This window comes from Sebastes umbrosus, chromosome 15, assembly GCF_015220745.1.
Source record: "Sebastes umbrosus isolate fSebUmb1 chromosome 15, fSebUmb1.pri, whole genome shotgun sequence".
Taxonomy (NCBI): Eukaryota; Metazoa; Chordata; class Actinopteri; order Perciformes; family Sebastidae; genus Sebastes; species Sebastes umbrosus.
In genome coordinates this window covers 2,687,739-2,711,774 of record NC_051283.1, presented here as the reverse complement: position 1 = coordinate 2,711,774, position 24,036 = coordinate 2,687,739, and the positions used below count along the sequence as shown (strand labels likewise).

General features: G+C 42.9%; 3 protein-coding genes and 2 long non-coding RNA genes across 7 annotated transcripts in view; 3 read left to right on the top strand and 2 right to left on the bottom strand.

Moving 5' to 3' along the window:
* The first annotated feature begins 177 nt into the window (after window positions 1-177).
* On the top strand, window positions 178-22,909 carry LOC119502964 (elongation factor 1-alpha-like). 3 transcript variants are annotated; one of them, XM_037794331.1, is made up of 10 exons: window positions 178-329; window positions 814-964; window positions 2,563-2,742; window positions 3,109-3,405; window positions 3,600-3,750; window positions 3,971-4,227; window positions 5,381-5,615; window positions 6,755-6,829; window positions 7,958-7,979; window positions 22,891-22,909. In XM_037794331.1, exons 2-10 carry the CDS (start codon window positions 821-823, stop codon window positions 22,892-22,894), a joined length of 1,365 nt encoding a protein of 454 aa, XP_037650259.1. In that variant the 5' UTR covers window positions 178-329; window positions 814-820; the 3' UTR covers window positions 22,895-22,909. The 3 variants fall into 3 exon arrangements, with proteins under 3 accessions (XP_037650259.1, XP_037650260.1, XP_037650258.1); XM_037794332.1 differs by lacking the exon at window positions 22,891-22,909 and having other exon boundaries at window positions 7,958-7,998; XM_037794330.1 differs by lacking the exons at window positions 7,958-7,979; window positions 22,891-22,909 and having other exon boundaries at window positions 6,755-7,068.
* On the top strand, window positions 5,624-6,443 carry LOC119502967. Its single transcript, XR_005210228.1, has 2 exons — window positions 5,624-5,995; window positions 6,320-6,443. It is a non-coding gene; the product is annotated as an uncharacterized LOC119502967 (long non-coding RNA).
* Window positions 14,123-19,128, top strand: rpl11 (ribosomal protein L11). The gene is made up of 6 exons (XM_037794333.1): window positions 14,123-14,158; window positions 14,264-14,414; window positions 15,445-15,551; window positions 15,964-16,095; window positions 18,186-18,296; window positions 19,049-19,128. The coding sequence occupies exons 1-6, from the start codon at window positions 14,138-14,140 to the stop codon at window positions 19,076-19,078; spliced, it is 552 nt and encodes a 183-aa protein (XP_037650261.1). The 5' UTR covers window positions 14,123-14,137; the 3' UTR covers window positions 19,079-19,128.
* On the bottom strand, window positions 17,346-18,682 carry LOC119502966. The gene is made up of 2 exons (XR_005210227.1): window positions 18,455-18,682; window positions 17,346-18,341 (listed from the first exon to the last, which is right to left on the bottom strand). It is a non-coding gene; the product is annotated as an uncharacterized LOC119502966 (long non-coding RNA).
* The window catches only part of klhl43 (kelch-like family member 43), a 17,108-nt gene continuing 13,682 nt past the window's right edge, over window positions 20,611-24,036 (bottom strand). Inside the window, exons 5-7 of the mRNA XM_037794325.1 lie at window positions 23,623-23,922; window positions 23,362-23,537; window positions 20,611-23,035 (exon numbers count right to left, since the gene is read on the bottom strand). Of these exons, the coding sequence (XP_037650253.1) occupies window positions 22,237-23,035; window positions 23,362-23,537; window positions 23,623-23,922 (1,275 nt within the window). The 3' untranslated portion in view covers window positions 20,611-22,236. The remainder of the gene's footprint in view (window positions 23,036-23,361; window positions 23,538-23,622; window positions 23,923-24,036) is intronic.

Below are 24,036 nucleotides of genomic sequence, written 5' to 3'. Positions count from 1 at the left end.
GGTCAAAACACAGTGATTATTTATCAGTTTCAGGCCTCTTTTCATTTGTTCTGTAGATTAGAGGGAAGCTCCAGGTACAAAAGATGAGGCAGGCAAATTTTTAAGGTGTGTTCTATGAAACGTAACGTTCAAGAACAGACTGGTAAAACTAGTTGGCCAAGTATGTGTGTGTGTGAGCACACAGTTTAAGCAATAGTGCAATTATTCATGAGACAAATATCCAGGAGGAGGAGATCAGAGAAAAACGCTGTCGTTCGATCTCTTTTTACGGCAACAGCGGAGAGGGAAGGTGCGGATAAATAAAGCAGGAGACTACCGGCATTCCACAGGTGAGTTAAAATGCTGTAATATCTTTTAAATTTGCTCTATTAAACTGGTTGTTTCTACAAGAAATCAAAACCCATTAAATACCACTAAAACCTTTTAGATACATGAAATAAGATTAGAAGGTAGTGGGCTTTGGATGATCATCTAATCGACTGCTTTGCTTTCTAATCGTGATGGTTTCTAATGGTTTCCATTGTTAGATGAACTGTTTTCTGTTGGTCTGTATTGATTTCTAATGGTTTACATTCATTTGACAGCTGCTAATTTACCTTTCAGATTAAGATTTTACAAAATTTGATCAGTTTGTAAAACATGGTGCATGGTGCCAGAAGTATAGGCGGTAGTTAAACTTCTCTCAACGTCAAACATTAGGCTTATCGTGCAACACAGGCAGAGGACATTATGTACAATGAAGAATACTTAGTTGGATAACTAATAACTTTTTAGCCAGTTATTTACTTTAACAAGTATTTTTTTTAAATACAGGAACAAAATGGGAAAGGAAAAGATCCACATCAGCATTGTGGTCATCGGCCATGTCGACTCTGGTAAGTCCACCTCCACCGGTCACCTGATCTATAAGTGCGGAGGCATCGACAAGAGAACCATCGAGAAGTTCGAGAAGGAAGCCGCTGAGGTTGGTTTAGGGAAACACCAGAGGCCTTCAATTAAGTTCTAACAAATGTTCACACCATATAAAAGACAGTGAGGCCACAAAGGCACAAACTGTGACACATGGCATGGTGTGGCGGATGTAACCTCCCAACATTTGCTTAGTTACTACTGCCACCTACTGTTGAAATAGGTGTACTGTCTTTAACAAGGTAATGTCATTCAGAAAATACTCCTGTTAAGATTATTTGCAGTTATATTTTTGAACATACAAATTAAAATGCCATGTGACAAGGGCTAATAGCCGATATAGCTATAAAAAAAAAGTGGGAAATCAGCCTAAAAATAAATGCTTTCTCAAAAAATCACCATAACCAATATTACCTAATGGCTATATAGGCTACTTTAATTAATGGTAAAAGACTCACATGGAAGTTAGTCATCTAGGCTACATAAAAAAAGGCTACTTGTTGCTACACTGCTTTACCATTATGCTGTCACTTTACCCTTAGCTTTATACTTAACTTACTGTTTTACAAACTGTTTACACCTATTTATATTTATTACTTCTCATTATGCATATACATTTGCTACATCCCTGTTTACATTTTGCAGTTACAGTTTATTCATTTGCAAAACTGTCTACCACAAATTTATATTACTATATTTTATATATTATTTATGTTTATATTTTACCCTGCACTATTTTATGTCTTATATTCTCATTTTTCTTTTACTTGTGTGATTTTTGGTAACACTTCATTTTACAGGTCCGCCAATTTCATGGTGATAATTAGCAAGTGATCTATTTGAAATTCCTTTGGAATTACTGCCAAATTACCCCAATATTTACCTCAAAATCTAGTGAAAATTATTTTATTATAAACATTATTTAATAATGAAGTGCTAAAATAGCATCTAATGGTTAAAATAGGGCCCTTAGGCTTGAGAAGCGGCTGCTCTTCATCGGAGGTGGAAAACCAAAACTAATAGAAGACACTTCTGTTCATGCACAGATCTCACCATAGTGTGACTTATTGTCTACACAGATGTAACCTGGTAGCTGATGTCATGATTCAGGGAGGTTTTTAAAGACATTTCAAAGAAGTTATTTGCTAACTATTATCTATTTATCAGCAGACATGGAAATAAAGCATATCAATTAACTTTTTATTCTTTTCCTGGAAATGTATTAAATAAATTACCAGCTATTGGGAAATAGTGGAATATAATTATTAAATAATGTTTATAATAAAGTCCTTTTTTATCAATTTTGAGGTAAATATTGGGGAAATTTGGCAGTAATTCCAAAGAAAAGTGTTACCTGTTTTTCCTATTTGTTATGCATATTTAATGAGCATTTTTGGAGGGAGCCTGAGATCCAAGATTTTCATTGCCAACGACTGCTTCCATGTCATTGTTGTGCATGTTCTGCAATCTCCCTACACGAAACCCTGGACATAATTATTAAGCACACACTAGTAAAGTAAATGAATTACCGTCTTCAAGCTATTATTTGAAAAAATTATGTTTCTAAAAAGGGGATCTGCATGACATTAATGTTTTTATTTAAAAAAACGGCTTCACAGATTCACGTGCTTTGTGCTGTTTTTACCTCCACAGATGGGCAAGGGCTCCTTCAAGTACGCCTGGGTGCTGGACAAACTGAAGGCCGAGCGTGAGCGTGGTATCACCATCGACATCGCTCTGTGGAAGTTTGAGACAACTAAGTACTACGTGACCATCATTGATGCCCCTGGACACAGAGACTTCATCAAGAACATGATCACCGGTACCTCACAGGTATGTTATAGCGTTAATACAAGGCAAATTCAAAGTCCGAACGTGGGCAGAGAATGATGTCGCTCTCCCTATGTGAGTGTCCTGATCCAAGCTTTTCCTGGCTTTGTTGACATCGCCAGCCCGTTCGCTTTCAGTGCCCCACTGGCGAACTCATTCGCTGCTCTTATACGGCAGTTACAGCTGATAACACCTGCCGGTTCCCCCTAAGATGCAGTATTGCATCTGTCAGCACTTTAGCCACTGTTGGCACTCATCGCCGTTAGTACTGCGAGCTGCTGGCCCGCCCATGTTGAGGGGCAGTAGAAATGCTCCCAATCCTGTATTTAGCACCTTTAATCTGAACATTATCTGACTTTTGATTTTTAGGCTGACTGCGCCGTGCTGATCGTCGCTGCTGGTGTCGGTGAGTTTGAGGCTGGTATCTCCAAGAACGGCCAGACCCGCGAGCACGCCCTGCTGGCCTACACTCTGGGTGTGAAGCAGCTCATCGTTGGAGTCAACAAGATGGACTCCACCGATCCCCCTTACAGTCAGAACCGTTTCGAGGAAATCACCAAGGAAGTGGGTGCCTTCATCAAGAAGACCGGCTACAACACCAAAGCTGTTGCCTTTGTCCCCATCTCTGGGTGGCACGGAGACAACATGCTTGAACCCAGTGAGAAGGTGAGGGACTTATTTCATGCAAAGCTCAAGTCAACATACTGCAGTTGTGGTTGGCAGGTGGTGTAATATGTCATGGATTTCTTGGATTTTCTCATCAAATAATCCTCCAGAACTAATTATTGTTCTTTCTCTTACCCCATTACTTTTCCTGTCTTCCTCTCTCTCTGTCTCTGTATCTGCACTCTCCATTTCAGATGGGCTGGTTCAAGGGGTGGGCGGTCGCGCGTAACGAGGGCAATGCCAGTGGAAAGACACTGTTTGAGGCTCTGGACTCCATCCTGTCCCCCACCCGCCCCACCAGCAAGCCCCTCCGTCTGCCCCTGCAGGACGTCTACAAGATTAGCGGTAAGGATTGTCACAGAGTTGTTACCTCCTTATTCCCTGTACGTCTTCCCTTGTATGGGCTGTAATATTAAGCGATTCCGCACCCTGTAGGCCAACTTTACATCTCCCACAAACCTAAAATTACAGTTCATATTCCATCAAACTTTCTTCTATGGACTCCCTTTTATTTTGAAGTGAACTGAGGAGCTTACTAGAAACTTGTTGCCTCCTGCTCTCTCAGGTATTGGAACTGTCCCCGTCGGCCGTGTTGAGACCGGCATCCTGAAGCCCGGTACGATCATCACCTTTGCTCCCACCTGCCTGTGCACTGAGGTGAAGTCTGTGGAGATGCACCACGAGTGTCTGACCGAAGCTCTCCCCGGTGACAACGTCGGCTTCAACGTCAAGAACGTGTCCGTCAAGGACATCAAACGTGGATTCGTGGCTGGCGACAGCAAGAACGACCCACCCAAGGGAGCTTCCTGCTTCAATGCCCAGGTGAATCTGAGCAAATGAAAAGAGAGGACATAGAGATTAAAAAGGAATAAGTGAATATGAGGAACTAGACTTGGATTTTTAGATGTGACAGTCTCTTCACAATTTGTATAATCATGTTCTGAAAGACTGAAAAATTAGCTTCACATTCTTTGTCATTCTTGCCTGCAATAATACTGTATACACCTATAAGCATTAAAATGCCAAACATTTAACCCCTTCACAAAACAGTATTTTATCTTATGCTTCATGCTCTATCACATTCAAACTCCAACCAACAATGAAATAATTAGGAATTAACCGTCCGTCCTGCCCCTCTTGTCCTTCTATCAACTGTAACTGTCTCTAGCCCTTTTGGTGGCCTTGGCGAAATTTGGATTTGGACTTAGGATTTGGATTTGGTGGGGAAAAACTGTCATGGCCATTTACAAAGGAGTCCCTTGACCTCTGACCTCCAGATCAGTGAATGTAAATGGGTTCTATGGGTACCCACGAGTCTCCCCTTTACAGACATGCCCACTTTATGATAATCACATGCAGTTTGGGGCAGGTCATAGTCAAGTCAGCACACTGACACACTGACAGCTGTTGTTGCCTGTTGGGCTGCAGTTTACCATGTTATGATTGGAGCATATGTTTTATGCTAAATGCAGTACCTGTGAGGGTTTCTGGACAATATCTGTCATTGTTTTAGGTTGTTAATTGATTTCCAATAATAAATATATACATACATTTTCATAAAGCAGCATATTTGACCACTACCATGTTGATAAGAGTATTAAATACTTCTAATTACTTCTATTAAATACTTAATCATTTTATTTATTTTTATAGGCGACTGCCTATATGGCCTATGCCTTAAGCCGGCCCTCTGCTCACGAACTGAAAATAACTGAATGACTAGTCTCAATGTCCTGCTTTGATGATAATCTCTCAAAGAAATATAATAATAAGCAAGATACTCCCACCCAAAATGTCCTTTTATAGACTCTAAAGAGGTGCATGAGTGATTCCAGCTGAGGTAAACATAAACATCTGTGGACCTCTGCTGGCCTCTAGCAGGAACTGCAATGGTGTCCATCTCAGGCCTGAAGTGAGTGCTGGATAGAGAACTCTCGTCATCATTTCTAAATGCACTTAAACATTATTATTTCAGGTCATCGTCCTGAACCACCCCGGCCAGATCGGCAATGGTTATTCCCCCGTGCTGGACTGCCACACCGCTCACATCGCCTGCAAATTCAGCGAGCTCAAGGAGAAGATCGACCGTCGTTCTGGCAAGAAGATTGAGGACAACCCCAAGTTTGTGAAGTCTGGAGACGCCGCCATTGTCACACTGGTCCCATCAAAGCCCATGTGTGTTGAATCCTTCTCAGAATATCCTCCACTGGGTGAGTAAAATGCTTTTTCTTCTTTATCTGCTGCATTTTGTAGGTTACAGTCCACTTTGTTGTTAAGGTAAGGGACTGGGTTAGTTTTTAGTGCCCAACTATCTATCCAGCACCACTGTTTCCTCTTCTTTTATTATGACACTTTTACTTACGTTTATTAACCTATTCAATTTTCTACCTCTTACCCTTCAACTGACAGTTCAATGGCTTTCAGTGACGGTACTTCAACTCACACATTTCGACTGATTTTTACTTATTTTTTCTCTTGTCTTTATTTGCATATTTGGTATTTAATCCAAAAGATTAGTTAGTAAGATTACTTCTTACATTATGTTATTATTACTTCTTACATTATTACTTATTACTTATTAATGGTTAAGGTTAGGCATTGATCTTGAATAGTTAAGGTTAGACATTGACCTTGAATAGTTAAGGTTAGGCATTGATCTTGAATACTTAAGGTTAGGCAGTGATCTTGAGTAGTTAAGGTTAGGCATTGATCTTGAGTAGTTAAGGTTAGGCATTGATCTTGAATAGTTAAGGTTAGGCATTGATCTTGAATACTTAAGGTTAGGCATTGATCTTGAATACTTAAGGTTAGGCATTGATCTTGAGTAGTTAAGGTTAGGCATTGATCTTGAGTAGTTAAGGTTAGGCATTGATCTTGAATACTTAAGGTTAGGCATTGATCTTGAGTAGTTAAGGTTAGGCATTGATCTTGAGTAGTTAAGGTTAGGCATTGATCTTGAATAGTTAAGGTTAGGCATTGACCAGCAGTTTATCATGATATTATTTTCTCATTCTTTAGAATAAAACAGAACGGTATTTTCCCATCTGTACTTCTGTAATCTCTTCTTTTTTTGCTGGTGGACTATGCTCGTAGGTTGCCATTTTTTAAATCTCACATGGCTGACAGGCGTATCATAGCAACGCTGTCACTCATCACTTGTGAGTGACAGTGTGCATCTGAGGGATTACAGATCAGGAGGAGGAGCAGGTTCTGTCAGGACATAGAATAAGCACAAAATCTTCTTCCAACTTTTTTTGACATTTATTTTGTCAAATATTTCAATGACATTTTTCCAGCCTCTCATTGACTCCTCTGTTTCTCGCTGTTCTTGTCCATCTCTTCCTCTCAGGTCGCTTTGCTGTGCGTGACATGAAGCAGACCGTGGCCGTTGGTGTCATTAAGTCCGTTGAGAAGGTCGAGGTCGGTGGAAAGGTCACCAAGTCTGCAGTGAAGGCCGGCAAGAAATGAATTGTCATGCAGGACGTCCAACAAAAGGTCACGTCTCAGCAGCCTTCCCCTCTTCATCCCAACGCCGTCTTCTGGCTTGTGATGATTAAAAGCCATTGGAAAAGTTTCCGCCGGAAAGGAAGGCTTGTGCCTTTTAGGGAAAACTATTATAAAAAATTCGGTTGAAAGCAAAATAATAAAAATCTCAAACATGCCCAGTGAATGTGTTTCTTTTCTTGTTTTGCAACTTTTGAAAATATAACATCCTTTTTTTGTAATTATCTTTTTATTGAGTTTTAAAGAGAGAATGAACGTAACCCAGGGCTGGACTGGCCATCTGGCATACCGGGCGTTTTCCCGGTGGGCCGACGTCCTTTTGGGCCGACGTATGCCTTTTTTTTCTTCTTTTTTTTGGCCCATAAAACAGGTAAATCGTCCCATTTCTTTTCCTTAATTGACACTGGGCTGGCCCAATCGCTCTGTGCCTGGTGGCCACAGTGAGGAAGAGAGGGAGGGAGATAAGGGAGAGAGATGAGGGAGAGAGAGGAGGGAGGGAGATGACGGAGAGAGAGGAGAAAAAGATGAGAGAGGAGGGAGGGAGATGAGGGAGATGAGGGAGAGAGAGGAGAAAGAGAGATGAGGGAGAGAGAGGAGAAAGAGAGATGAGGGAGAGAGAGGAGAGAGAGGAGGGAGAGAGAGGAGAAAGAGAGATGAGGGAGAGAGATGAGAGAGAGATGAGGGAGAGAGATGGGGGAGAGGAGACAGAGAGAGAGGAGGGAGGGAGATGAGGGAGAGAGATGGGGGAGAGGAGAGAGAGAGAGAGGAGGGAGGGAGATGAGGGAGAGAGAGGAGAAATGGAGATGAGGGAGGGGAGAGAGTTGTGAGGGAGGGAGATGAGGGAGAGAGAGGAGAAATGGAGATGAGGGAGAGATGAGGGAGAGGAGAGAGAAAGATGAGGGAGGGAGATGAGGGAGAGAGATGAGGGAGGGGAGAGAGAGTTGTGAGGGAGGGAGATGAGGGAGAGAGAGGATAAATGGAGATGAGGGAGAGAGATGAGGGAGAGGAGAGAGAGAGAGAGATGAGGGAGAGGAGAGAGAGAGATGAGGGAGAGAGATGAGGGAGAGAGTGTAGAGTTTGCGGTAAGCAGTTCTGGGTTAGCTGCCTGGCTCATCATGTCATGAGAGATGAGCAGTGCTTGAAGTGGGCCGGTACGTAGCGGTACGCAGTATTTTACCTATTTTATTCCTTATGACGTACCGTGACTTTTTCATGCGTACCGGAGCTTCTCACAAGCTGCCGGTACTCCTCTGCCCTCTCCATATCAGCTTCTCTGGGAGATTCATAACGGCGCAGAGCCAGAGTATTTGCGCCGCGTGGGTTCCCGTAGTGAACGGAAGCGCCGCGCTATTAATCTCCGCACGAGCTGAAGCCTGGCTGTTCACATCAGAAGAGCATTCCTCTGCTTCCTCTGATCATCTGCTGTTTACTATCCATCTCTCTCTCTGTGTGTCTCTGTGTCTGTCTGTCTGTCTGTCTGTCTGCCAGGGGCGGGTCCAGAGTGAGGGCTGGCACTGCCCCCCCCCCCATCAGAGTCTGAATGTGATAGGTCCGATAAGACTCAACAAACATATGATGATCTAATGTATAACTGACACACTGTATAGGACCCATCTGAAGTTCACAACATGTTTTAATAAGGAATTCAGCATCATTGATATTGTGACTTAATGTAGGCCTACGGTAACTTATAAATTAACAACCATGTATCACTCATAGTTGTATAACTGAATCCCTTACCTCCCAGACGTATCCCAGTATCTGGCAGATGGGCCTAAACTTCATACTTGCCAACCCTCCTGATTTTCCCGGGAGACTCCCATTTTTCATTGTCCTCTCCCGGTTTCCTCCCTGGGTCACAATTCATATTTCTCCCAATTTATGTCAAATGTACTTTTTTTAACCTGTTTCTGGCTCTGTACAGCATGTATAATCCTAAAAAAGGGGCAGCATGGACAAAAAACAAATAATTATAACTGATGAATATTAGTTTATGCTAGATATTCACATGCAAAGTTTACGCCAGAGGGGCAAATTATTCAGTTTTCTTCCCTGAGATTTAAAGGTAAAATTAGAAGTTTAACATAAAAATGCTGTTGCAGTGTACTTATTATTTTGTTATTTTAATTTTTTAAAGTCACCAGAATTCAGGAAACAAAGTCTCTGAAACTAAAACCATTTCTTAGTCTGGGATGTCTTACAAGCATCCGTTAGTATTCTGAACCATCTTTCTTCCTCTGTTCAACTTCCCCCAGCTTAATCAGATACATCAGCTCAAAACAACTAAAAATAATGTTGCTTTGAAAGACAGTTTCCAGGATACAAAGTATTTTAGTCATCTAACATTGAGTTCAGAGCTAACCATGACACCTCATACCAACTCTGAACTGGAAAAGACTGGTTTCAAGTGATATGCAAATGATTACTGGAATAAACTATAAAAACAAACTAAAGTTAGAGACACTCACTCCTCTGAGGGACTTCTACATACTTACTAATATTTGTATTGACTTGTTGGTCACCATTTTGGTCTAGACTGAAATATCTTGACAACTATTGGATGAATCGCCATGTAATGTGGTGTAGAGATTCATGGTGCCCAGAGGATGAATCCTAATGACTTTGGTGATCCCCTGACTTTTCCTCCAGCACCACCATGAGGTTGATGTTAGTGGTTTTGAGCAAAATGTCTCAACAACTGGATGAATTGCCATGAAATTTGGTACACACATTTATGTCTTCCACGGGATGAATTGCAGTCACTTTGGTAATCCTCCTCTAGCACCACCATCAGGTCAAAATAGGTCTAACACTTTGGTTATGACCAAATATGTGTAAAAACAATGAATAAGAAATAATCTTAAAGGGACTGTTTGTAACTTTTGAAGCATATAAATGTACCGGGTCGGGACATATGCGCACTCGCATATGCGCGCTCGCATGTGGCTGAAGTCTCTGCTCCTCTGTCTGCTTGCCTTCACTCACACACCGCACGCGTTCTCGCGTCCTCGCTCCACCTCTAGACGTGAACGCACGCTCACTACACACTGCAGAAGAGTTAGTTTAGCTCTGAGAATATCTAGTGAATGTACAGTGGACGTTTGTGCAGAAATAAATGCTGCAGCTCCTCCAGACCAACAGAGGTTTCCCGTGTCTTGTGAAGTGACGGGGCTCCGCAGCGAGAAACGCTGTCGTCTCGTTACCGACTGGGTGCCGGTGTCTCCCCTGTTCTCTCCAGCTGCGGGCGGAGACGACAACGTTACTCGCTGCGGAGCCCCGTTGCCTCAGCCTGCGCTGCAGCAGGAAAAGCCAACACTAGGATCAGCATTGAATCATGGAGAGACCTTCGTCTGGTCAGCTAACATTACTGCCAAGCAGCTGAAATATAGAGTGATATTGTGCTTTTAGCTGACGTGTGTCGCCTCACTGTTTTGAGCGATGCTCGTTCATGTCTATATAGAGCGAGCAAGCGTGAGCCCAACGCTGCCTTTCGTTGACTTAACGGCCACAGGTGTCGCTGTTAACAAGCATTTCTGAAAGTTACAAACAGTCCCTTTAACTAACAGCACATTTTAGGCTGTACTCAAACAATGCATTTCAATAAGGGCAATGCTTATTTTCTTCTGCAGATTCTAATATGATTATGCTCTCAGAAAAGTAATTTCTTTTGTGATTTACCCCCACGACCAGTTCAGGTTGATGGGGACGAGGTGGAGGTCGCTCTACCTACAAGTACCTCAGGCTGCAGCTGGACAACAAACTGGACTGGACAATAAACACTGACCACCTCTACAGGAAGGGCAAAAGCAGACTGTACTGCCTGAGGAGGCTGCGATCATTCAACATCTGCACAAAACTCCTGCGGATGTTTTACCAATCTGTGGTAGCCAGCTTCCTTTTCTACGCTGTGGTGTACTGGGGCGGCAGCACAACTAAGAGGGAAACCTCGAGGCTGGACAAGCTGATCAGGCGGGCCGGCTCTGTGGTCGGCATGGAGCTCGACTCTCTGGTGACGGTGGCAGAGGATAGAACACTCAACAGACTGCTGGCCATACTGGACAACGCCAGCCATCCTCTGCACGCCGTCATCACCAAACAGAGGAGCTTGTTTAGCGGCAGGCTGCTGCTCCCCAAGTGCTCCACAGACAGACTCAGGTAATCCTTTGTCCCCCAAGCCATCAAACTGTACACTCCCACATTATATTCCATATTTGACATTTCTAAATATTTATATCTCCTGTATTTTATTATCCAGCACTATATCACCTTCTGCACTATATAATTTTTAATAGTCCCGTATCTCAGTTTTTACCCTGCACTATATTCATTTTTAACAATTTCTTCATCTCCTGTTATTTTTTATATCTGGTATATTTTTTTATACTCTGTATTACTTACTTGTGTCTTTTTACTAATATATGTACTACTTACTTGTGCCATTTTTACTAATATGTTTGCACTATGGAACTGTGATGCTGGAAACTTGAATTTCCCTCGGGATCAATAAAGTTACTATCTATCTATCTATCTATCTATCTATCTATCTATCTATCTATCTATCTACATGCCTATTTGTGAACTTTTTAGGTCAAGATGTTCCCATAAATGGCCACCTAGTTATTTAGTTCAGGTACAATAGATGAACGGCTATGTAATGTGAAGAATTTAAAAGGTGTGCCTTGTTATAATGTGACACACTGGTGAAACCAGTTGGCCCAATAAGTGACAAACTCTTCATTGACTGGCAGTATCATTATTCATGGGTGGAACTGTGCAACTGGCACCATTTAGGTGTTATCCACAGATTGCATTTCATGGAAATTGAAATCTATCTGTCTATCTATCTATCTATCTATCTATCTATCTGTCTGTCTGTCTGTCTGTCTGTCTGTCTAATGGTTTGGATTACATCATCAGTGGATGAAATGTTTTCTGTAATTGACTGCATTGGTCTCTAATGGATTGTAATGGTTTCTAATGGTTTCATTTGTTTATACTGTTAGCAGTGCCTTCCACTGGTTTCTTGTTGCAATGGTCTCTGTTGTCTGCAATGACTTCTGTTACAGGTTGTAGTTGTGGATTAATAGACATGAATGGATTATTTCAAATTTTTGCGGTTTAATCTCAAAATACCTGACATTTTGGCATTGGTTGCTTGTTGTTGAATGTAAGTGTGGTTGAAGTATTCAGATCATTTACTTAAAGGTACAGTGTGTAGGATTTTGGGGGATCTATTTTGGCCGCTTGTATTCACAATCTCATTTTTCCACTACCCAAAGCTCATGACCATAGGTGAGGGTCGGAACGTAGATGGACCAGTAAATCGAGAGCTTTGCCTTCCGGCTCAGCTCCCTCTTCACCACAACGGTCTGGTACAGCGCCCGCATAACTGTTGACGCCTCACCGAACTGCCTGTTCATCTCCCGCTTCATTTTACCCTCACTCGTGAACAAGACCCCGAGATACTTGGACTCCCTCGCTTGGGGCAGTGACTCACTCCTAACACCGTTTTCCGGCAGAGAACCATGGCCTCAGACTTGGAGGTACTGACTCTCATCCCGACTGCCTCACACTCTGCTGCAAACCGCCCCAGTGCGTGCTGAAGGTCACGGTCTGATAGAGCCAACAGAACCACATCATCTGCAAAGAGGAAAGATGGAATTCCGAGGTCCCCAAACCGGACAGTCTCTTCCCCCCGGCTGCTTCTTGAGACCTTGTCCATGAAAATCACAAACAGAAGGTCATTGGTGACAACAAGGAACAACACTAGCGGAGGCCAACACCTGGAAATGTGTATGACTTTGTGCCGAGTATACGGACGAAGACTCACTTTGGTTATATAAGGGCCGGATGGCTCGAAGCAATGATCCTGATACCCCCATATTCCCACAGAACTAGAGCACATCCTCTGGCCCTCCTTTTTTTTTGTTCTACTGACACTGACTGCTTACTGTAATATTCAAGAATTTCAGTTTGTCTAGCCGATTGCTGTTGTGTATCACACAGAGCTTTTTAGATGCCCATTTCAATAGTAGGTCAAAGTTCACTGGGAAAAGTCAATACTGTAAAATACGTTAGTACACAGAAAAGGATATGCACATGTATTTATACAGAAAATGTATTTGTGTAGCAATCTACTGTCAAAATTTCCCAGAGCCCAGGGCGACCTCTTGCTTGCTTTGTCTGACCAAAAGTCCAAACAAGAAAGATATTACATTTACAATGATTATTTTTAAAAGTAAAAATATTCATATTTGTGAATAATATACCAGTGGGAATGATTTAAAAATGATTTTAATTTTTGTTTTTACTATCAAAACGGTTGCTGAATCATTTTCTCTTGGTCAGTCGATTACTCAACTAATTGTTTCAACTGTAATAACAAATAAACACTGTGAAGAAAATTGTGCGATGATTTAAACTAAATACAGAGCTGCGTTATTCCCGCAGACGATGAGATCATTCTTCTTTTGTTGCTTTTAGTGCCTTAAACCGGAACCCTTGCGTTTCTCCGCGATGTCTCCCCGGGGTCATTTACGGTGAACACCTCACTATAAATTTCTCTCGCCGGAAACGTAACACCCTCTTTTAGTGATCCAACATGGCGGTGAGTACTGTCTCACATCGGACAATGGCGATCAGATATGAAGTTGTAGTTGAAATCCACATTCATCGGAGCTGTGGGGTCATCCTAACGACTGTTTGACCTACAGAGACTTATACTCCACAGTGGAGGATTAAACTAGAGGCGTATTTCATTAATGAATGTAACAGAAGACAGTTAAACTAAAACACCGAGTGATGCTAACCGGCTAGCTGCTGTAGCATACGGTCCTCTGGTTCACTAGCAGCGATATACAGCCGTAACAGCCGATATCACGGTTATGTGATGACACAGTAGACAGGACTGCTCTTTAAAGTAGCTTTATTTAGTGTATAGAAGTTGTTTGGTTTCCGGACACGTAGCGTTATGTGATCTGTGATGATGCTAACAGCAGCGGGGACATGTGTGGACATGTCCTCCGGCCAGCATGTGTTTGTCTCAGACTGATGGGAGTTTGATGTTGAGACAGAGACGAACAGTGTGAGGACTCGGGGAGTTATATAATACTAATAAAGTGAATGTTAAACTGAAGCTCGTGTTGACTGTGAAGTAGTTGAAACGTTGGTTTAGCTTCCTAGCCCGAGCTAACCTGCTAGCAGGCTAACCAGAGTAGGTGTTCTCAACATGGCAGCAGCGGTGGACGAGGTGTCCTAACTTCTTCGTTCGGTGTGGTGTCCCGAGTGGTTGCCTCGATGTTTCTGTCACTTCGTGGTGTGAATGTAACCCTGTATATGTTGTTGTGTCCTCCAGGAACAGGGTGAGAAGAAGGAGAACCCCATGAGAGAGCTTCGCATCCGGAAGCTCTGCCTGAACATCTGCGTCGGTGAGAGCGGAGACAGACTGACCCGTGCTGCTAAGGTGCTGGAGCAGCTCACAGGGCAGACACCCGTCTTCTCCAAAGGTCAGTGTTTGTGTGTGTGGGGAGGAAAGACTTCAGATGGCAGGACTTTGAGCTGTGGAAGTGTTAAAGCATTTGTAGTGAAGTAATGTTTCATCAAACACGATGTTAAGGCCACACAACACTTAATCCTAGAGCTGCCAAAGGTGGACGAGCAGCTGACAGTCGTGCTAAAACTTGGCTAAAGGGTGGATGTGATTTGATAAAGTTCTTAAGATAAATTAGCTTTATAGTAGAGATGTCAATAATAACCGACATTAAGAATTTTAACCTATTAATGCTATCGGTTGAACGGCTAAAAGAAATATTACAGATTAATTAAAAAGCTGAACAAAACTCAGAAGCGGCTCACTTTGAGGAGAAAAGCTGGTCCACCTTAACAGCCCACCTTAAAAGAGAGTCTGAGCTGGCGTTGCTAGGGTCTTGAGCGGAAAAGTTGTAGCCTTTATTCACCGACAGATAAACTGTACACACACTGCACTGCTACGTTCACAGCTAGAATGCCACCGACAACCCCACACTCACCACCACCACACACACCCGGTCTGTAGGACACTCGCTAACGCTGCGCCGGGCTGACGGACCGTATGTGTGTGACAACGGCGGCCAAGAAGCCACCGGCAACGCTTCAGCTGTGAACGTAGGACAAACTGACACGGTCTGTCGGGCACTCGCTAACATTACGCCGGGCAGACAGAGCAACGTTACGCCAGGCAGACACAGAGCTGACAACCTCGTAGCTAAACTAAATGGTATGGTAAAGTGGCTGCATGTGTCCTCGACAATGCACGCAGCTTGGTGGCAGCTACAGTAACTCTCTCGGACGGGTGAACTGGGGATTCGGTTGTCTGTTTCGCTCATACACTGCAGCTGGCGCACCGCTGCATGCGACGCACTAACAATGTCAGTTAACGGTTAATAATCAGTTAACGAGGGTCGGTTATCGGTTAAAACAAAAACTCAAAATTAGCATCCCTACTTTACAGATATCACCGTACTGTGTTTAACTTCTGTTGTTTTTTTCTTTTGGCAGCCCGCTACACTGTGCGATCATTTGGTATCCGCAGAAATGAAAAGATTGCTGTCCACTGTACCGTCCGTGGAGCCAAAGCAGAGGAGATCCTGGAAAAAGGACTCAAGGTCAGAAAGTCATGTTGCTTGTACCTCTACATTTCTCACTAGTTCAGTCATTCCTAGGGTTTTTTTTATTTGGCATGTGACTGATTTTTGGCTGCTTTTGGTCTGTTTTTGTTACCTTTCCATTTTAAATTGATGTAAAGTACATAGTGTTGGACAGAGTTGACGTGCTCATCATGTAAACTATATTTTGCCTCGTACTCAGGTTTGCTAGTCCAGTTGACACTGTGGCTTTAATTTTGTCATGATCAAGTTACCAAACACAAAATGCAAGCGGAGAAATTAAAAAGTAATGTGTGAATATTTTCAATGGACAGTTTATTTGTTATGCACTAAGGCTGTTTAATTAACATTTTTGCATTTTATCAACTAACAGAGTTGTATTACAATGTTGTGAACATGATATTGCTTCCAGGTACGCGAGTACGAGTTGAGAAAGAACAACTTCTCCGACACCGGAAACTTCGGCTTCGGTATCCAGGAGCACATCGATCTGGGTATCAAGTACGACCCCAGCATCGGTATCTACGGACTGGACTTCTACGTGGTAAGTGGCCAAGAAAGTAATATCCTAAATGTAGCTGGTTGGAGGTGATGGTTTTGAGGATGTGGTGTGGTGGAGAACAAACAGATATGCAAGAGTTAATTCTTTTTTCTTTTTTTTGTAGTTGTAATAAATTGTTGCTCAATATTTGTCACAAAAAATTAAAAATATCTGTTAGGTCTTAACGTATTGGGCATTAAACTTGACTTTGAGCATCTCAAAGTCAAGTTTAATGCTGGGACGATTAAAACTGTTGAGCTTTTTATATTTCATTTTTTTGTAAAGTGTGACATGATTTATGCTTTACACTAGGGTTGGGCGGTTTACCGGTTTCATCACCGTCACCGGTGTCACGTTCGGCCACAACATGGATTTTGCATTACCGTGATAAACGTTACCTTTTTGGTTTAGCACACATATGCGCACACACGTTTTGGTTTAGCACACACACATTTTGTTTTTGCACACACACACACACACAATGGAGATACAACATCCGGTAAACTGTCACACCCGCACAGGTTGTCTATGAATACGCACTACCACCCTTTCATTTCGTTGGGTAATTAACAGGTGATTTATGGTCGCTGTAGTGAAGCTGACATAAGGTGCGCGCAGAGCACCTGCTAGAGCAGCCAAACAGCCCGGGTGAGCAGCTCGACTCGTACATGTGTGGCGTCCACACAGTCAGCCTTGCTGGAGCTGCTACTGCCAGCCCTCAACAGATCATTTTCTGTCTGTTTTGGCCGAAAAGTGCCTGCATCATGCGAAAAAAATAGGCGACACGGTGAATCTGTAGATGAGGCGCCCGTAGCCGAGCCACGCTGCCCACGGCCCATGTGTCTTCTGTACAGTACTGGTCCAACAGTGTGGCTCTACGCTGTATATTTTCGAACTCTTTCTCAGTGTGGGTTACGATGTAAAAGGTTCTGTCAGCTTTCTGTTTCTACAAAGATGTAAATTAAATTAAATGTAATTCCCAGTTTGGCTATGGTGGAAAAAAGGTGGAAAAATCCTCCGTTTCCAGGTTGCTCGACAGTCAGCTGCAGTTCACTCACAACTGAAAACAACAGCATGACTGTTGTTTATTAAAACTGAATGAATCACATTACATTTACATCAAGGGGCAGGCTGCTACTCCCAAAACACATGTAAGCCACTCATTTTCAATTTGGAGCCAATAAATGCACTGTTTTTAAGATGTGTCCCCTTACATTGCCAATAGAAAGAAAAGAGGTAGAATCATGCTTTGATGGAGTATCCCTTTTAATTTTGTAATACCGTGATAAAATACCGTCACCGCTAAAAATCAAAAGAATTACCGTGATATACATTTTAGGTCATATCTCCCACCCCCTACGTTACACATAAAGATGTTGCAGCTGAGTTAATAAATGTCTGCAGAATGGTTGGATTTGTGATTTATTTGGAATTTAGTTTAACTTGCTGTTTGTTTGAAATGCTGTTTGTCCAAGTTGTTGTTTGAAAGTTATGTCTGTCTGAAGTAAATCATGTCCATGGTCAGCTGACAGCTTGTTGATGACCGACTTTGAGACTTGATACAGTACCAGAGGTGCAGATACCAGAAGTTTACTTGTTAATGTCTGTCTTTGCCAAATATAAACAGTCTCTGTAAAAGTAACTGTTTTCTTGTGGAAAATAAGCCATTTCTTACATCCATCAGAATTAAATGTAGTGCTGAAACGACAAGCTGATTAATTTTCATTTGATTAAATAATTGACCGTGTAAGCAGGTGATTGATCTTTCAAATCATTTATCTAGTAAAGATTTCTTAGTTGCAGCTTCTCAGATGTAAACAGATGCTCCTTTTTGTTTTTATATTATTGTAAATTGAATGTTGTTTGACTTTTCAGGTTGTAGAGAATCAACACTGGACTTTTGTTAGTCTTCTTAAATCCCTGAATTTTCCAACATTACATTTAACCAGTACTGAAGTCAAGAGGCCAGACAACAAATGCTGAGTGCTGATCTTGATTGATGCTTTTGGAGTGTTTGTGTATAATGGACAAACAGGGTTGAAGCTTTTCTGACCAGCTCTGTCTCCCCTCTTCCCCCCCCTCCTTGTGTTCAGGTTCTGGGCAGACCCGGCTTCAGCATCGCCGACAAGAAGCGGAAAAGAGGCCGCATCGGTTTCAGGCACCGCATCCGCAAAGAGGAGGCCATGCGCTGGTTCCAGCAGAAAGTGAGTGTTGTCATGGGTTCACACACATCCTGCGACGCCTTGAAGCTGCACACTAGCTTTCCAAGTTTTGTTCTAATTTCATTTTCAAAGAGAATTCCCTGGAAGAAACGCTGATATATTTAATTATTATTGAACGTTGAAAATATGTTAGATCAAACACATTAATGATGGGAGATTTAGTAGCTTATTTACAGAAACTCTAAACCCATAAGTTGGCTTTGTTTAACCAGAGTGGTGTAATGTTTTCACCGTCCACCCCCAACAACATGCTTAAGAAACTGCTACTTGATTGTGAACGGAATCCAGTTCATTTTAATACTTTCATTTGGTTTACTGCATTTTGTGGATGTGTAATATTTTCTCCATTGTTGGCCATTTTGCTCTTACATCAAGCTCAGGGTGGGAAGGCTCTCTTGACTACAGTTGCTGCGTCTCGTTGTTTGGATTCTTTTTCTACTTATCTGTCCACATTTGATTGTTTCAACTCTTAGCTGGGTGCACAAGTCCATGTTTAGATCACTCCACCATAAAGCTGTCTGACTAGTTCCCAGAGATCCTTTACCAACCGCAGTAAGAGCAAAATGGCCGCCGTGTGAATATGGTCCATTTGGGTGGTTGATTGTTGCGTCCGTGGCGGTCAGCCCCCTCGTGGCCCCCTGCAGCTGAAATATTATATTTACAATCAAATTTCTTTAATGTTTTTATTTTCTGTTGTCTACAATCTAATATGTGTCCTTATTTCTCTTCCTCAGTATGACGGCATCATCCTCCCCGGCAAATAAAGGACCACCTTTTGATGTTGTTTGTAACAAATTAAATGGGAAAAAACTGACTCTTTGTCTCGTGTTGTTACTGTAGTAGTTTCATAGTGTACACGTTTTAGACATGGCTGCTTACTTTTGAGTGTCTCGTGCTTCCAGATAATTTTCACTTAACCCCCTGAGACCTGCAATCCTGACTGACTTTACTGTCTTTCAGAGGCTGTAGCAGGTGTTGGCGCTTAAGTGAAGCTACATATATCATATGAAACTATATTGATAACAATTGTATAACGTTCCAAAGTTGGGCTAAATTTTGGCGAGGGGAAAAACTGTCATGGCCATATTGAAAGTGGTCTCTTGACCTCTGACCTCAAGATATGTGAATGAAAATTTTTTTTTTTTGCATGCAGTATCGGTGTTATTGTCTCTTATTCTAAGATGGTGTATTTGAATATTTCTGCATACTGGGGTCCCTAAACAGTCTGTGGATTACATAAATTGGGTATCATTGTAAAGCTGAGACTCTTGTGGATCCACTGAGCCCAACTGTATTCATGTGATGTTAGTCCACATAGGAGACATTTCATTGTATTGAGACCATTTATTGAAACTTGACCTCACTATATAAAATGACCTGTGGTAACCTCTAGGATAATCACAGCCTCATGAAACTTGACAGCCACAAACTAGAGACCTAGAACATTCAGAGGATGGATGGATCAAACTAGAGACCTAGAGCGTTCAGAGGATGGATCAAACTAGAGACCTAGAGCGTTCAGAGGATGGATGGATCAGACTAGAGACCTAGAGCATTCAGAGGATGGATGGATCAAACTAGAGACCTAGAGCATTCAGAGGACGATTCTATGGTGTTCCTCAAGGTCTTGGTGTCTTAATGTGGTATTTTCTTGATCATTTTTATCAATTCTCCAGTGATAAAAAATTGTTAAAATTCCCACCAAATCTGTGTAACAAATGGTATCAACTCCACAAATTGCTGCAACAATTTATGAGACATAATGGAGCATGGGCATGGACATCAGATACATCTATCATAATGTTCTAAACCCTTATACACTTTCACAATTAATTTGTTTATTTCTGAGTTGTTACCAGAACAACTTCAGCTGCATCTCAAATTAATCTTCATGTTCTCAGCTTTCAGATGATGTACATCACTTTTATGTGACATCTACTGTTGACCTGCTATCTCCCCCTAAAGACCCCCTGTAACCCCTGTAATTTTTCAATGTGAAACATTAAGTTGTTTTTACATTGTGGTATTGCTTTTACTTGAATAAGGTATCGGAGTCCTTCCACCATTGCATCTTTAAAGTATCTGTCAATCACACACCCTGCAACTTTAAAGAATTATCCATTTTATTGCTGAATTCAATGCTCAATTTGATCTTAACCTGACCTCTGACCTTAGATGACGTGTTTCTTGCAGCACAAAAAGTACAGCCGGTTTATAGCTCTTTTCTGTGGTCAGACTACATTTCCCAGCAGCCCCAGTCTGTATGTATAAATAAAAAATAAGACAGGAAATGGGCATGTTTTGATCACATTGGCTTTATTCAGTGAAACCACCAGCACAGAGCTCATCTAGTGACAAATACAGAGGGATTCATCCAATCAAATGAGCCAGATTAACCTCATGATAAAACAATATTCATCAATAACTCTCAATATGCAGCTACAGCTCTTAGCAGTTTGTGTTTCCACCTGCTGGAGTCTCACTGGTTCTTCAGTTGGTGATTTGTCTTAGTTTCGGTAAAAATTTGATTAGTCAGAGAACGGCAAATGTTTTAAAACAAACGCAGGTGAGGTGTCAATTTGTTCTTCTTTATTTGTGGATTTTCTTTCTACATTTTTCAGATTTTTTATATCATTTTATGAATATTTTTCTCAATTTTCCTGGTTTCTTGTACATTTTTGTCTCTTATTTTACATTTATTTCTCACCTGTGTTGAGTTCACACCGCCTTCCTCTCGTGTTCACCTCGTAAACCTTCCGCATTGCACATATAAAATATTGATATCATATTTAAGTCCTACATCTATCTTTTTTTTAATTCATTTTTATTACAGTTGAGCTACACTACTTCTGACAGATATAATCCATAAAATAAATAAAACAATAAACATTGGGCTGTTTATTGCTGACCTGCTTCGTTCCTCATGAAGAAATATTTAAAGTTTGCTAATGAGAAATCTTAATTATTGCAGTTTTTGTCAGATTTGGCTCATTTTCCTGTCGCGGCCACGCACTCGTCACTCATCTCTGTCACACACACACACACACATTCACACTTATTTTCACAGTTGAACACACACACACATATTTGTACACAAACTGCCAGTGGATTCACAGTGACGTTTGTTCAACCCACTCAAACGCAGACAGCCACTGATCCCGTCTTCCCATCATTCATCCTCCTCCTCCATCACCTCTCTACCTCCACCTGCTCCACTCCACTATTCATCCCGTATTCACCTTTTCCTTCTCAGTTTCCATCAATGTATAACCTCCTGAGACCACTGTGGATCATGCAAGCTCTCTTTGCGTCCTGGGCGTTTCATGGGTCTGTATCTGGTTGTATTTTAAATGAGCATCTTTCTCTTGTAATTATAATGGAGGTCAGATGTCAGGTAAATATGTTTTTAGGAACAACTAAAGTCACCTCAGGAAGGATTAAGAACCAATGCTTCATCTAAATTGTGTATATCTGTAGAAAATACGCAAACTTTTGTCCAATCAAATTCTCAATAATCATTGTTGTCAGTACTTTTAGAGTTACATTTAGAAAAATATGTAATACATGTATTAAAAAAAAAAAAAAAAAATTGTTTTAAATATTCATTTTTTATTTTTAAATATTTCCACAATATATTTTATGAAGAAAAAATCTCTCTGCTAGGTTGCATTGTTTTCTCCGGTACTGTTGTGTTGGGGTTAATGTCTTGTTTGTTGTCTGTTTGGTTTTTCTTTTCTTTTTTTGTGTAATTATTTGCAGACTGAAATAAATTTGAGTTTCAGTTTGAAGTAGGTGAACAACATACTGTACTGCTAACATACTGTAGCCTATATATCAACAGAATAAAGAGCAGACATGATCCAGATGTTCTCCAGAGGTTGAACCCGCCCTCCTCTCTTCTAGTCTCTCCCTTCCTGTCTCTCTATGCTGTGATGGGTTGTGAAGGAGCCATGCTGCTCTCTCTGCTCCGGTTCTTCCCGGCTTGCTGCTGCTCTTCGTGGGCCGGGGTGTTGCGGTGCTGCTGTCGGCGCGGTGCGTGGCGTGGCGGCAGGGTCAGGGTGCAGCAGGACACTCCCACCGTGGGCTCGGGCAGATCCTCCGCCACAGACCAGCTGTCTGTGGCCGGGTCGTACTTCTGGACGGCCGCCTTGTAGCGCTTCTCCGCCTCGTTCCAGCCTCCCAGCAGGTACAGCTTGTCGGCCAGCGGAGACAGCCCGGCTGTGCTCACACCGAGAAGAAGAGGGGCGGTGCGGCTCCATGCGCCGCTCTCCGGGGAGAAGACCTCCACAGAGAGCACATCCACCCGCTCGCCACCGGGTCCCAGCTGGCTTCCTCCCACCACGTACACCTTCCCTCCGAGGGCGGCGGAGCAGTGCCAGCCGCGGGGTGTCTCCATTGGGGCCTTCTCGCTCCAGGTGTCGGTGTCCACGTTGTAGCACGCCACAGAGCGGGAGTAGGCGCAGTTGATGTACCCGCCGGTCACCAGGATGTCTCCGGAGGGCAGGGTGGCACTGGAGTGGCAGCAGCGGGGCACTTCCATAGGCGCACGCATCTGCCAGGTGTTGGTGGACGGCAGGTAGCTCTCGGTGGTGGCCAGCAGACCCTCCACGTTTCGCCCGCCGATGGCAAAGAGGCGGCCGCCGCTGGCTGCCAGAGAGAAGTGGGTGCGGCGCTGACGCATGCTGGCCAGGTGGAGCCAGGTGTTGAAGCGAGGGTCATACCTGTTGGAGGTAAAGGTCAGAGGGTTCAGAGGAGATCTCAGACTCCCAGAGGAAGCACCATACCGACTGACATGATGAGGGCCTTCAGGTTTGTCCTGTTTCACGTGATCTTGAGGCCCGGTGTTGAACAGGAGGCGCGTCTCAAAATCTAGTTTTAGGATTTTACATTACACGGTGCATGTTCAGATTACCAACCTGCAGATTTGAGACTACGTAGGCTACAATGCAGAGAGGGAAAGTGACGGGGGGGTGGATCCAGCTATGGGTTTGTGTCTGACCATACCCTGGTTACTGTGTTTAGTTCAGACTATGGCAGCTCCTCCTACCTGCTGAGGGTATTGACGGCATGCTTGGCCTGGTTGCGGGCGTCGTTCTGGTCCTCTCCTCCTGCCACGTACAGGAAGCCGTCCATCACAGCCACACACTGGTTGAAGCTTTTCGCCGGCAGCTGGGTGAGGTGACGCCAGGTAGCTGCTCCATCACGAGGATCCCTCCACAGCACCTGGACACAGAGGTCAAAGGTCAGTGAAGTATTTTCTTCTTGAGTTTTGGCGAATAATAGAGACAACAATAACCAAAGCACCGACCTCGCGGCTGAGAGCTCTCTCTGTGAGTGATGGTCGACCACCGACTGTGAGCAGAGTCTGCTGACCGGCTCGGACCTGTGTGCGTCGGGACTGCAGGGTGTTCTGCTGGTAGGGCAGCAGGTGGTAGTTCATGGCGTCCACCAGCAGGCGGTGACAGTGAGGGTCCATCATCATGCGGGACACCGGTTGGATCTGACTCACCAGCTCGCTGGCCGGGATCGTCTCAAAGCGGATGTGAGACAGCAGCTCTGCGGCGTGACTCTGACGAGAGGCGTCGAAGTCGAGCCATCTCATGGCCAACTGGAGGGAGAGATGTTTACAGTGAATATATATATATATATAATATACAGTTTGTCATGTGTTATAATTAGCTTTATAGAGCACCTTTCAAAACCCAACTTACAAAAATGGCTT